We start from the raw sequence: 14,915 nt of genomic DNA on the forward strand, positions 1-14,915 counted from the left end.
ACTATATTGTTTTTAAAAAAAAAATGACTTGCCTAGGAAGCGCAAGGCCCTGGGTTCGGTCCCCAGCTCCGAAAAAAAAAAAAAAAATGAGGGGGTAGGGTGAGACAAGATCCCATACACCCCAGGTTCAAATCATTATGTTGCCAAGAGCAGCCTTCAAATTCTGACCTTCCTGTGCTGGAATTATAGGCATGCATCATCATGCAGAGCTGTGTGCTTTTCAACAGTATGTGCTGAAAAGAATTCACAATAAAAACAGTACAATTTTTCCATATTTATGTAGATACATATGGATACTCTATAGACATAGATCTGCTAGTACAATAGATAGTATAAAGGTAATAGAATAATATTATTTATAAAAGCACAGGAGTAGCAAAATAGAACAATTAATTTCATCAGAGGAGTAGGACCAATAAATGTTTTCTTAGTAAGAAATTATGGACAGCAGAAACCGTCCACGCAAAGCCTATACAAGACAATGTTACGTGTTCACGCACTCAGTACAATGAAGATAAAGGCAGGTTTGTTGCAGTGCGGAAAGGAATAGCAAGAAACCTGACCAAAGAGTAGAGTTCAAACTATGGGGCATCGGCTTTACCTTCTAGACCACAAGTTACCAGGTAAAAGTAATGACTATGATTATGGCATGCCCAGAACATTAGCCTGGAACCCTTCAATCTTGGTCAATTAAGAGTGTAATTTCTTTATATTTATATATACATATATGTGACTCTGCGTGTGGGGGGGGTGCGCACAACATGAGCTACTCTAATTTCAAGAAAGAGCAAAGAATACTTCTGTGCTGGCTAGTTTTATGTCAACTTGACATAAGCTAGAATCACTGAGGAGAAGGGAACCTCAACTGAGAAAATGCCTCTATAAGATGGGGCTGTAGGCAAGCTTGTAGGGCATTTTCTTAATTAGTGATTGATGCAGGAGGGCTGAGGCCACTGTGTGTGGGGCCATCCTGGACTGGTGTTCCTGGGTTGTGTAAGAAAGCAGGCTGAGCAAGCCATGAGGAGCAAGCCAGTAAGCAGCACTCCTCATGGCCTCTGCAACAGTTCCTGCCTCCAGGTTCCTGGCCTATTAGTTCCTGTCCTGAATTCCTTAAATGATGACATAATGTAGAAGCGGAAGCCCTCCCAACTTACTTTTGGTCATGGTGTTTCGTCACAATAATAGTAACCCTGACTAGGACAACTTTGTACCTACTATGAATCAAAAGTAAAACAAGTACTTAATTTCTACATGAGCTTAAAGAATTAGAGACGCTTGCATGGAAATCATGGCAGACATTAGACATTATTTTAAGTGGCACATGCAAGATTCTTGAAGGTGGCTTTGTGTTTGTCTATTACCTTTCTACTGTCGGGTGGCACAAGGGCTGTTCTTCCTGAGGCAGCAAGTAAGTTATTCCCACAACACTGACCACACGCAAACTGAATGGGCACACCTGTATCAAGTGTCAAATGAGAGTTAGGCTGGACTTAGTCAAGGGCATGTTTCCAAGCGGCATTTTCAAAACAGATCAGAGGGGCAGCAAACAGCTCACCTTGCAAAATGCTTTTCCCCTTTGAATACAAGGCACTCAAATGCAACTTATTTATCAAGTACTTAAGCATTCCATTGCTTTTCACTGGACACTGACTTAATGGTTTTCTATGAGTACCTTAACACAGCAATAGTAATTCTTAAAATTACAAAAGTTCTACAGTGCCTTCACACTGGTCATATGAACTAGATTGGCACCATAAGAGAACACAGAGCAATTCAAGGGGAACTTCTGCAGTGGCAACTCCATTCAGAAACTGGAGGTAAATTCTCAGTTTTGAAAATCCCAACAAAAGCAGTTTCACTGTACTAAGTGCTGCTTCTGAGTAAACGTCATGCTCTACTGGGATATCAAAATGCTTACTAACCTGGACGCTGACAGTAGGCCTCAAGAAATACTTCATCTTCTCCAGGATCTCCTTCTGCAGAAGATCCCATGCCACTGTCTTCTCTAGGTGTAGGACGAAGGGCAGTCCAAATCTACAACACAATGGGGTCACCTTAAAATACGGCAAGCCCCTTCAAGTTGCAATCCCCTACTTTTGGTCTTTTTAGATTAAATCACAATCTAACTGGTTTTAGGACAGTTCTCAAACAGAGGAAAAAAACAAACTAACAATGGTAATTCTCATATGGAGTCAAAAGAACTGCTTAGATCTCTCAGGTGAACAAATGGCTTCTGTGGAGCAACAAGGAGGCAGAAACAGTGAATAAGAGGCATCAAAGTGGACAGGAGCATGACCAGCTGTGTATGTCAGGGCATAAAGTGTCAGGAACAGGTAAGGCCAGAGGATCCGAGAAGCAGGCAGCCACACTCTGGTACTGACAAGAGACACATTGGCAAGCAAGTGATACTTGAAGACAGCTCCTAGCTAGGGTAGAAGCCAGCATATAAAACCAGAGACAGTTTTATAGTTCTCAGCCTCAGCTACATCTGAAACCACAGAGGAAACATCAAAAATGATTGTTGCCCAGAGATTCTGGTGAAGTACGTCTGCAATGTGATCCAGCACCGAGGCTCTTCTGAGGAGGCCCCAGGTAGTTCTAATATGCAGTTAAAAGTTGAAGCCTGTTCTGGCTTCAGCTTCATTCATGCTCTAGTTGTTCAAACCTATTTACTGATTCCTGAATATCTCCTTTACACATCCAGATCAGTTGCAGACCACACTCCCTCAGCATGGAATTCCCTCCCCGCCATTCTATACTCTCTCCTGCTCATCTGCCTGATACCTTCATTCCCATGAACCACAGCACTAGCCACTGGTTATAAACACTGCCTGACTTTCCATCTGCCTCCACATGCTGGCTAGGTTTATGTCAACTTGATACAAGCTAGAGTCGTTTTTGGATGAAGGAAATTCAATTGAAAAAATGCCCCCATCGCATTGGCCTGAGGAACATTTTCTTGATTCCCATAATGTGGGAAGGCCCAGCCATTATGATCCTGAGCTGCTGGTCCTAGATAGGAGCCATAAGAAAGCAGGTTCAGCAAGCCATAGTGAGCAGGTGAGTAAGCAGCATTCCTACATGGCTTCTGCAGCAAACCATGATCCTGCCTTGGCTTCTCTCAGTGATGAAATATAACTTGAGAGTTGTATAATGAAACAAACCCTTCACTCCCCAGGTTGCTCATGGTCATGGTGGTTTACCAGAGCAATAGAAACCCTAACTACGACAACAATAGACTGAAGGCAAGAAAGAAATTTACTTACCTTCCCGGCCGAAACAGCCAATAAGTAGAAGCAGAAGCTGCTGAATCAGTTAATGCGACAACGACAAATCTAGCTAAAAGATAGACTCTGAAGAAGACTCAGGCTGACGCAGAGTGGTAAAAATACCAAGACAATCATTCCTAATGACCATCTAGTGGTTTACTCACTGCAGTAACACTGAAGCTATTTGCCTGAAAGCCCCCATGGATCAAATAGTTTCCAATCACAAGGTAATGACTCCTCCACTCTTAAGAGCCAGGTGCCATCCAGTGGAAAAAAGATAGCATTTTCAACAAATGGTGCTGGTTCAACTGGAGGTCAGCATGTAGAAGAATGCAAATTGACCCATTCTTATTGCCCTGTACTAAGCTCAAGACCAAGTGGATCAAAGTCCTCCACATAAAACCAGATACACTCAAACTGACAGAAGAAAAAGTGGGGAAGAGCCTCAAACACATAGGCACTGGGGAAAATTTCCTGAACAAAATACCAAAGGCTTATTATGCTCTAAGATCAAGAATCAACAAATGGGAACTCATAAAACTGTAAAGCTTCTGTAAGGCAAAGGACACTGACATTATGAGAAAACAGCAACCAACAGATTGGGAAAAGATCTTTACCAATCCTACCTCTGATAGTGGACTAATATCCAAAACATACAAAGAACTCAAGAAGTTAAACTCCAGAGAGCCAAATAACCCTATTAAAAAATGGGGTCAGAGCTAAACAAAGAATTATCAGCTGAGGAATATCGAATGGCTGAGAAGCACCTAAAGAAATGTTCAACATCCTTAGTCATCAGGGAAATGCAAATCAAAACAACCCTGAGATTCCACCTCACACTAGTGAGAATGGCTAAGATAAAAACTCAGGTGACAGCAGATGCTGGCGAGGATGTGGAGAAAGAGGAACACTCCTCCACTGTTGGTGGGATTGCAGACTGGTACAACCACTCTGGAAATCAGTCTGGAGGTTCCTCAGAAAATAGGACATTGCACTACCTGAGGACTCAGCTATACCACTCCTGGACATATACCCAAATGATGCTCTAACATACAACAAGGACACATGCTCCACTATGTCCATAGCAGCCTTATTTATAATAGCCAGAAGCTGGAAAGAACCCAGATGCCCTTCAACAGAGGAATGGATACAGAAAATGTGGTACATCTACACAATGGAGTACTACTCAGCCATCAAAAACAATGACTTCATGAAATTCATAGGCAAATGGATGGAACTAGAAAATATCATCCTGAGTGAGGTAACCCAATCACAAAAAAACACACATGGTATGCACTCGCTGATAAGTGGATATTAACCCCAAAGCTCGAATTACCCAAATAAAATCCACAGACCACATGAAGCTCAAGAAGAAGGACGGCCAAAGTGTGGATGCTTCAGTCCTTCTTAAAAGGAGGAACAAAAATATTCATAGGAGGGGATATGGAGACAAAGTTTGCAGCAGAGACTGAAGGAAGGGCCATTCAGAGCCTTCCCCATCTGAGTGTACAGTCCATTTATATACAGCCACCAAAACTAGATAATATTGATGAAGCCTAGAAATGCATGCTGGCAGGAGCCTGAGAGGCTCAGCCAGAGTATGACAAATACGGAGGCAAATGCTAGCAGCAAACCACTGAACTGAGAATAGGGTCCCCACTGGAGGAATTAGAGAAAGGATTGAAGGAGCTGAAGGGGTTTGCAACCCCATAAGAACAACAATACCAAGCAACCAGAGCTCCCAGGGACTAAACCACCATCCAAAGAGTACACATGGACAGACCCATGGCTCCGGCTGCATATGTAGCAGAGGATGGCCTTGTTGGGTACCAATGGGAGGAGAAGCCCTTGGTCCTGCCAAGGCTGTAGCTCCCAGTTCAGGGAAATGTCAGGGGAGGTGGAAAGGGGGTGTTTGGGGAGGGGGAACATCCTTATAGAAGGCGAGGAGGATGACATGGGGGAAACTGGGAAAGGGAATAACATTTGAAATGTAAATAAAAATATCCAATAAAAAAGGAAAAAAATGCTCTCTTTACGTATTCACTTTTCAGTAAACACTGTTTCCTGTATTACTAATATGATGTTTATGGCTTCTTCATGCTTTTAGCTTTTGTATTGATATACTGTATAATAAAATACTTATTCTATCTATTGCCTGTAACAAACTAGTTATTTCCAGTTTATGTTGTAAATTTGTATTTATTTATTTACCTATAGACTATAGAAAATAGTTTTTTGATAAAATATCAATTTAAAACTGATCCATGGGTTGGGGATTTAGCTCAGTGGTAGAGCGCTTGCCTAGCAAGCGCAAGGCCCTGGGTTCGGTCCCCAGCTCCGGGAAAAAAAAAAAAAGAAAAACTGATCCATTCTCAGCTGAAGGGGTTTGCAACCCCAATATCAAACAACCAGACCCCCCCCCCCCAGAGCTCCCAGGGACTAAACCGTCAACCAAAGAGTGACCCATGGATCCAGCCACATATGTAGCAGAGGATGTCATTGTCTAGCATCAATAGGAGGAGAAGTCCTGCATCCTGTGAAGGCTCCTTTTCTAAGTTTAGGGAAGTGTAACCTCACAGAAACAGGGGGAGGGGGAATGGGAGTTGGGAGAACCAGGAAAAGGGATAACATTTGAAATGTAAATACATAAACTATCCAAAAAAAAAAAAAAAAAAAAAAAAGCTGGGTGCCACAAGGGGTGTTCATAAGTATCAATGCAATGAAAATACCATAAGCTCCCTTCCATTCTGTACCTTAAACACATCACACTTCTAATCTGCATTGGGGCCTCCTCTACACATGACCTATCCCCAGATGCTACCATAGCTCACCTTCTTCTCCTTGGGGCACCATCCTGTACTCTGGTTCACATGCAGACCCAGAGCCTTTACTCATCCACACCCTATCATTTTAGTCGGTGTCAATGTCTTCAACACGGTGACAACTACTTGAGGTTAAATGCATTTACTTATTTGGGGTTAGCCTGTCCTAAGTAGGATGGCAGCTTCATGAAAACAGGGAACCTGTCTATATCCCCAGGGACTATAAGCATCAACATTTTTGTTGATATTATTAATACATATGACATTTTTTATGTTTATGTTAACCACCCAAGGAACTTATTTCAAAGTAAAATTAATGGATATCTTGACTAGTTTAAAAAAACACACACAGAAAAACAAAACCCGAGTCCTTCTCCTAAAACACATCCCTCTGTTATCACTCAGGTGACACTTCTGTGATAAAGCTACTTTGAAAGACATTCTATAGTTCCTATAAATTCTTAAAGAGGGCAGCAGAGAAATCTGAGACTTTTGACTCCCAAATTTCTGACTTACAATGCTGAATGAATGATGGCGCCACTTGCCAAGACAGGAAATATTGGAAGAGAAAGATAGTGAGTGATTTTGGTTTGGGACATTAAATCTGAGGAGCATGTACCATCTAAATAGACACAGTAAGATAAGTTTTAAGATACAGGTTCAGAATTCTAAGAACAGCTATTTACACAAGGAATATAAGCTCTCAAAAGCTATCTAAGTCTTAAAATATGCATCTCTTATTCATATCTTAACTGTAATTTTGTAGTCATTCCCTTCCCAATCCAATATATCAAATCAACTTATAGGATTCCTTCTGAATATCAGAACCAAAACCTAACTGCAACTGGGCATGATGGCACATGCCTGTACTGCCAGCATTTGGAAAATGAGGTTAGAGGATCAGGAGTTCATGGGTAGCCTGGAATACACAGGGAGTCCCTACCTCAAAAACAAAACAAAATTCCCATTAAAAGTAGATTTTTTTTCATCACTACTTTCAAAAACTATTTTAAAGCATTTAGCCTCAAAAATGTCAGTACTTCCTGGGAAATAGCTGGTCCTTACCTTTTCCCTTGCTGCCCAGTGCAGGCCCTGTTACATACAAGCAGAACAATCTTGTCGCTTGCCACTCTGCTGGGCAAGTCTACTCTCCCTTGTTTGGCTGCTGTTGGTGTGGAGGAAGACAGCCTATGATGATCCAGGCCAAATTTCAAGTGGTTTAGATTGTTGTTTAAGTGAATGCCTGAAACAAAATAAAAACTTAGCTCTTCAAGATTCTTCTTATTCATTTACTACAAAGAATAGAAATAGAATTTTTTTTAAAAAACTGTCAGGTCTAATTTAAACTATAATTTAAAATAGGGACACTCTATAAAATCATTCATCTAGCCAATAGGCTAGGTATCAGCATTCATTGTTTCCTTTAAAGTAGGCTTACCTATCTTTTAAAACTGGAAATTAGAACTCTCCATGAGTCTGTCAGACATGGTTTTTAAGAACAAGTTAACCAGAATGCCCCACAAATACAATTTAAAATTAGACCCAATAACCAGTAACCAAACACATTCCAAAAGTAATATAGACAATATGTAGAACTATCTACAAGGTTTCACTAGCAGTTTCTTATCTGATTATTGTAACAAGGGCTAAAACTGTACTTACTAATCAGAGCTGTTGTGAGAACATAACTAGAACAGATCAACTCATATTAGCAAGAACAAAAATGTCTGACAGATAGCACAAATCTTCAGTGTCTGCTAGCAGAACTTCCTGTCATTTAGGGCCATCCATCTCTTCCATGCTATCATAAGGCTCTGCAGCTAATCAATGACAATATCTGTTCATTTCTTTACTCTTTCAAAAGTATGTCACTTAATGAAATGCACCCCCATAAGGAGACAAGGCCTTTCTGCCAACACCACGAATAATAGTAACACTAGAAGAAAAAAATAGGACAGCTTACAGACAGGCATTCACAGCAGAGTTCAGGCAATACCCAAGCAGCCAGCAACGTAAGGCTTGCTGTTAAGATGCAGTAGCATTACAACAATTTGAATACATAGCTAATATCAAAATAAATTTCAGAGAGTTTAAAAAAGCAATCATTAGACATATAAAAACCTAAACTTTAATTGAGCTGCTAGAGGGAACATATTATAGCATAAACACAACAAAGAAATTCCAAAGGAACAAGAGTAGGTATCACTCTATAACCATTTTAAACTGTGATGTGAAAAAAATAAAAGATAACAGAAACCAAATCTGAAACAACAAACTACCTCATTCCTGAGGTTCTTGGCAAAGTAACTGTAGGAAGTGAACACTACTCCTAGTGAGATAAGAGGGTCTGTTCACCTGCTATATAGGTCTACTCTTCAAATCACAGCCCTGTGTCTCCTATCCAATGAGAGCTAGGGTCAGGGAGCCAACCCCTCTATTTCACAGCGGTCATTGCCAGAGTGAGGACTATGGTGCTCTCACATGTGCTACTCAACAGAGTACTCACAGGGTCTTTAGATCTTAGACTAACACATGCTTGTAAGTGATGTACCTTTCAACAGAGACATGCTCTAGATAGAGTATGATGTTAGGACATGAGATTCATTAATGCATAGGAATTCAATGTATAAAATAATCCTTAAGCAATCAAGGAGCTGAGACAGAACTGAGGAATTTTACTGTTGAAAAAAAATCACTAATAGACTCTTGCTGCACATTAGAAATGGCAAGTTATAAAAAGATAGAAGCACAAGAGCCAGTGCTCCAAAAATTGTCAGTATAGTGGGAAAGACAGAAAGCAGGTCATTTTCATGTACACATGTAGATGAATAGAAGCAATGACTGGAGCTCTGCTAGCCAACAAGCCCTGTAAAGGTCCATATACTTACAGCCATGGTCCCCAGCTAAAAATACTAAGAAACAATGCACACTCAAGGAAATAAGCCTTTACTAGAGGGAGCAGTCGCTGGAGACATGCTTGTCTGTCTGTCTTTGTTGGTGTCTGTCTTTGTTTGTACATGTCCAAATGTATTTTTTATTTAGTTACAAAAGAAGTTGGGACTATTCTTTCAGTTATGAATTTATTATTTTTAATAATAAGTTTTGAGATTTTTCTCTTCTGTTTTTATCTCAAATTTATTTATATTATTTATTATTGAGCCCAGGAACACATATTCCTGTGGCAATAAAATGGATACAAAAAAACAACAAAAAGAATAAACTATAGAACAGTGATTTAGAGGTAATGGTATAAAAAGAAAAAAATCCACTTGACTGAATGGGAAGAAGGGGATCTAAGGCTGCAAGTGAAAATCATGTCCAAAATAGGAAAGCTCAAATAAAAAAGTTCTTATTAACACTTAACAAAAGAAGAAATTAGCCTTGCTCTCTGAGTAATGTGAGGAAGGATGTCTTTACAATATGTTCAGAAAAGGAATGGAACAGAGATATTAAAACCCAAACACACACACACACACACACACACACACACACACACACACACACACACACACACACAACTAGAGTTTTCAAGTAGCATAAAGCAAACTTGTAAAATAGGAAGAAAAGCTGGTGAGATGGGCCTCTACATAATGGGAAGGCATGTAAAGAACTGTGTACACAGGCAGGAGAAGAGTCACATGCTCAATATATAAGAAATCAGATTTGGGGTTCAGAAAGATCACTGGTAGCAGTAAAAGATTTTTGAAAACAAACTAAAGATAATAAAAATCTAAAAAACACAACAGTATGTGCACATAATCACAATTTTTAAAATTGTATACTATCATATCAATGCCCACAGTGGTCTAATCTGAAAACTCAGGTACATTATAGAACATGACCATTTACCTCTTTGACTGAGAATTCCTTCAGGCCTAAATATTTCTGGAGTCTCAAAGGCAAAAATGCAATCACTTTCATGGACTGTCTCCAGGTCATCTGTGTCACTAAAGGAACGATGGAACCCATCATAGTACATTTCTGTTAACACAATCTAGAAAATGAGGAAAATGCGAACAGCTGTGTAACTGGAAATTCAATATAAAATGATCTTCTAATCCTAAACTGACCTTCAGAAGACCATCATGTTGCAAATGTTCAGTGAGGGCTATTAGATAGCTTCTAGGACCATATTATTTGCTGGTAATGAAAGATACCTTAGAAGTATAGTGACCTCTGCAACTGTCTTAACAATACACTCTAAATCCAGACCACTTACAACACTAAATCCAGAGTTCCTCCGAGTTTGGGGATAGGTAATAATAACAGAATTACTCATTCTTCTGTTTCACTGGAGGAAGAAGGCAACAGAGACCTGCCTAAGGTTCCACACGATGCATGATTTCAGTCTAGGAGAGGACAGTCTACATCTGAATCTAAGACATCCTTTCATATCATTACATTCTTCTCTTTTCAGATTAAAAAAGAAGTCAAATGATCATGACTATCTGTACTGGAACACATCAAATTAACTCAAATGCCCAATGCTAGAAAACAGTTAACTGCAGCCCCACTGACTTGAAAAGCTACAAGAGGATGACCTGCGTATCACCTGCACTATGAAGCCAAATCCTAAGTAAACAAAAACCAAAGCTAAGAATAATATGTGCAAATAATTCTGGTTTTAGAAAAAAATTGTAGAATACTCTAAGGGAAAAGTGTCTAAATACTACACAGCACTAAAGTTAGCGACCTTCTTACTCACTTGCATTGATGCTTAAGATACTTTTAATTTCTAAGTAGTATTTTTATGATGAAACAGAAAATCAAAAGGCAGAGAAGGAAAACACAGCTACATTTAGAACTTCAGCTGCACGTTCAGCAGTGCTGCCCAGGGCAAAAGTACTAGACTGGGCAGAACAAGAGAAGGTTCCAGGTACCGCCTGCCATCAACCAGTCTTGTGACCTTGAACAGGGCCTTCTCCAAGGGGTAAAGAGGTACCACTGGGTACCAACTGCCTGCCTGCCCCCCCCCACTAGTACCAACATTAGACAGTCCATGAGGTGGAAAGGCCTGTGGTCCATTTCACAAACTGCCCTGGGGCGGGGGTGCTCCCACACTTCCTGCTAAGGAATTTAATGTTTACGCTGCTTTTCTCCTGGTGAGCATGGAAGTACCAGTCACCTCTTCAGAAGCCTCAGAGCTAAAGCAAACTAGTAATTATGTCACCAGTTTATACCACACGGGAAATAGTGAAACAACACCGAGGCTTTAAAGACACAGCTGTGTGTGCCTTGGATGCCAGGACCTCTCCTCTCTCTGCCCTCCCTTCATTTTGAACAAAAAAAGAATCAAGCAGCATTTTAAAGTAAATAAAGTATCAATAGTTTATCATTGTGCCAGAACTCAGCCTATGAAAACAGAAGAGATCTGCTATATTAAAGCAACACTGCTTTAAGTGTAATTGTCCAAATGGAGCCAAATGAGGCCAAAGAACAAAGGACCCTTATTATCAAGTTATTAATTACACAGAAGTTTCCAAAAGCTACCCAGGGAGAAGCTATCTTACTGTTAAGTCATCCTTCCTTATAAATCCTAAGAGATGTTTCCCATGATGGTTTTCCAGTAAAAACTGTATGTAAAATATGTTAAGTCACCACAAGCCAAAAGTATTTTTTGGTCAATTTAAGCATAACTACTCATCAAAGATGTGTCCCCTTTCCCTCTCCCAAAAGGGCAAACCCAACTTTTCCCTATCTAAACAAAAGACTCTGGTCCTAAGTAAGGAGACAAAACAGATATACCTCAGGTACAATGCACTTGCTCACAGGAATAAGGCCCTGGGTCCAAACCCCACAACAGAGGCCAGAGCATATCCTATATACTGAACGACATACTGGAGAAATGCCCATTCTCACCACAAAATGGGCAGGAGGGATTCCTAAGCTTCTCTGTTAAATGCGACAGGAGTAGTGTGAAAGGCTAAGTGATTACACTCTACAAACAAAGTCACGGGGTCTTACATAAAGCAGGTTTTCCTTTTATAATATGCAATTCATGGAAGCAGGAAACAGTTTTCTATACACTGTATTCTTTGAGTCTGGATTCCCTCCACCCATCTGTCCCTCAACACTAAATGCAACTGGTTTTAAATTTCAAACATGTTTAGCAGAAACTGAAGTAAGAAAAAAATGCAGATAAGCAGAATGCAACACTTTAATGACTCATGTGTAGTTTGGTCTTAGCAGGTTATTACCTGATCAGTGGGGATCTTTGTCTCCATAGACACAGCTTCCCGAAGTCTGGCAACAGTCCCAGACAGAGGCACAGCCACACCGATCCTCATGCAGTGGGAACATTTCCCTTGATACACTACAGTGACATAGAGAGGCCTGTACAGATCAAAGTCAGGTCTTCCCATTAGTTACTTATTTTAGCTCAAATATAGAAGAAGTGAAACAAACATGACCTGAAATCAACACAAAAACTAAAGCAAGGTCTGACACACAGCTCAGTTCTCTACATGTACAGCCTGCCTTCCCCCAGTGTGACATAAACCAGAATGGCGGATATGCCTACCCCTGCAGCACCTGGAACCTAAAGGCAGGAGAGGGAGAGTTCAAGGTCACTCTCAACTACATACGTTTGAGGTTAGCCTGTGATACACAAGACTCTATCTAAAGGGTGGGGGGCTCCCCTTTATCTGGAAGCCAAATGGGAATAGTTCATTTAGACCTAACTAAAAACTACTAAACAAGTTGAAAGAACACTGAAAAACCTATCATTATAAAAATATTTTTCAAAAATAACATTCATAATTGGTCCTGTCTGTTCCTTCAAAACAGTCTAGAGCTTCTGCAAACTCTTTAAAATCTGAAATAAGTACAAGCAGGGTCTCCAGAGGATCTAAGACAACCAGTTTTTAAAAAGACTATGGCACTGCTTGCCTCTATTATGGGCCTGCTCAGCTAGCACACTCAAGAACTTAACGAGGCTGTGTCCATTACTATTACTTAACTATCTCTTAACTAAATACGTGAAAGGCCCTGACTGCAGGACAGAGGAAGAAGTGCCTATCACAGCAGACTGTTAATTTACCATACTTTCTTACCTTGTATGGGGTAGAGGAATTGGCAAAGAAATGCACAGGAAAGGGTCAAAAGTGTTGCTCTGTTTCTGACAATGAGGACATGTCAAAGAAGATCTTTGAAAACAAAAGTAAAGCATTCACATGAAGATCACATAGAACTATGTCAAGCAGACAAAACAAGAGGGAACACATCATTTGCTCTTACCTGTACTGGGCTTGAAAAAGCTCCTGTACAAAAGTGCTACACACCGGAAAAGATGGTCCCTCAGGCATCATATCTGTCTCTGACGGTGGCTTAAAAAAAACAACAAAAACCAATGTACGATTCTTGAGTGGAACGGAGTCTAAAGTGTCACAAATACTCAACAGCCTTTATAAGCTGAAGATGGAACCCAGATGCTCTATAACATAACTTGCTATGCTAAAGTAAACACAGTCCACATGGACTCACTCCCTCAGACCGACTACTGCACGCCATGCTTATCGCTCTCTAACCTGGCCAGCTCTTCCCTAGATTGTTTCAATCATTATCTTTTTTTTTTTTTTTTTTTTTTTTTGGAGCTGGGGACCGAACCCAGGGCCTTGCGCTTCCTAGGTAAGCGCTCTACCACTGAGCTAAATCCCCAGCCCTCAATCATTATCTTGATACTTAATCCACAGTTTGCTTCATATTTTATTCAACCTCTTCATGTCCCTAACTACTAAACATCTGCTACCACATGTAGAAAACATTGTATGGGACATTAGGATACAAGGACTAGTAAGTAATACAGTGCCTGGCCTTCAGACTGTTCCCATATAGTAAGTCAGCCATACCTACAGTTATATGACAGTACAGTGTTCAGGAACAAAGGGATCTTAAATCAGAGTAATCCACCAAGTTTCTAAAACTAGAAAATTTGAAATACAGAACAGACTTGTCACAAACTTCAAAAACTCCCTGGGGAAGAATTCTTCCATGATATGAACCACTTTATCTATCATATTGAGGATACATGTAGAGAAGTTCAGTAAGAAATGCTGTATTTCTCAGCAGGACCATTCTGGACTGAGTTCCTATGCTCAAATCCAAGCTAACAGCAGAGGTATTCATACATTTCTTTTCTGGCTGTGTTATTTGTCCTACTGATTACAAAGTATGTGTCTTATTAGAATAGAAAGTAACCGGTCCCATCCTCCCTACCCCCTCCATTATACTGTAAGGTCCTTAGGAACAGCTGTCTTTTACCTTACATTGCCAGCACAATAATAAGCAGGTAAAATATCCCATAAAGTGCCCACTTAATTTTATACACACCACAGCTAGTCACTAGTTAAGGCAACAAGCCCAACAGATGTTTGTAAGAAGACTTCCTTCTCTCTTTACCCTCTTCCTGCTCCCTGATTGTCCAAAGACTACATGTACTCACCTTGAGAGGAGGCTGGCCACTCTGCTTTACAGCATGATTGAGATCTTCATGAACTCGATCCAAAAGCCATAGCAGGAACTCCTGAGCATCATGTTGGGAATTTCCTCGATACTGCAACGCGTTCTTTGATACAATACTCTGCAAGTAAATCAGCAGTATGAACAGTTGTGAATTCCTGGCTCTAAAAACTATCATAATTCTCAAAGAGGGGTAAAAAATCTTAAGGGTGGGGTTGGGGATTTAGCTCAGTGGTAGAGCGCTTGCCTAGCAAGCGCAAGGCCCTGGGTTCAGTCCCCAGCTCTGAAAAAAAAAAAAAAAGAAAAAAGAAAAAAAAAAAAAGGAAAAAATTCCAGTAAAACAAAACCAAAGGAATATTCTGATAAA

At 40.3% G+C, this 14,915-nt stretch overlaps 1 protein-coding gene across 1 annotated transcript in view; it reads right to left on the minus strand.

The window, feature by feature from the left end:
- Positions 1–14,915, minus strand: part of Usp31 (ubiquitin specific peptidase 31) — a 66,854-nt gene that overhangs the window by 26,364 nt on the left and 25,575 nt on the right. Inside the window, 8 exon segments of the mRNA NM_001107548.3 lie at positions 1,362–1,456; positions 1,923–2,034; positions 7,157–7,334; positions 9,941–10,085; positions 12,289–12,424; positions 13,144–13,236; positions 13,328–13,416; positions 14,532–14,669. Coding sequence (NP_001101018.2) covers positions 1,362–1,456; positions 1,923–2,034; positions 7,157–7,334; positions 9,941–10,085; positions 12,289–12,424; positions 13,144–13,236; positions 13,328–13,416; positions 14,532–14,669 — 986 coding nt within the window.

Source organism: Rattus norvegicus, chromosome 1 (genome assembly GCF_021556685.1).
Source record: "Rattus norvegicus strain SHRSP/BbbUtx chromosome 1, alternate assembly SHRSP_T2T, whole genome shotgun sequence".
In the NCBI taxonomy this organism is placed as follows: Eukaryota; Metazoa; Chordata; class Mammalia; order Rodentia; family Muridae; genus Rattus; species Rattus norvegicus.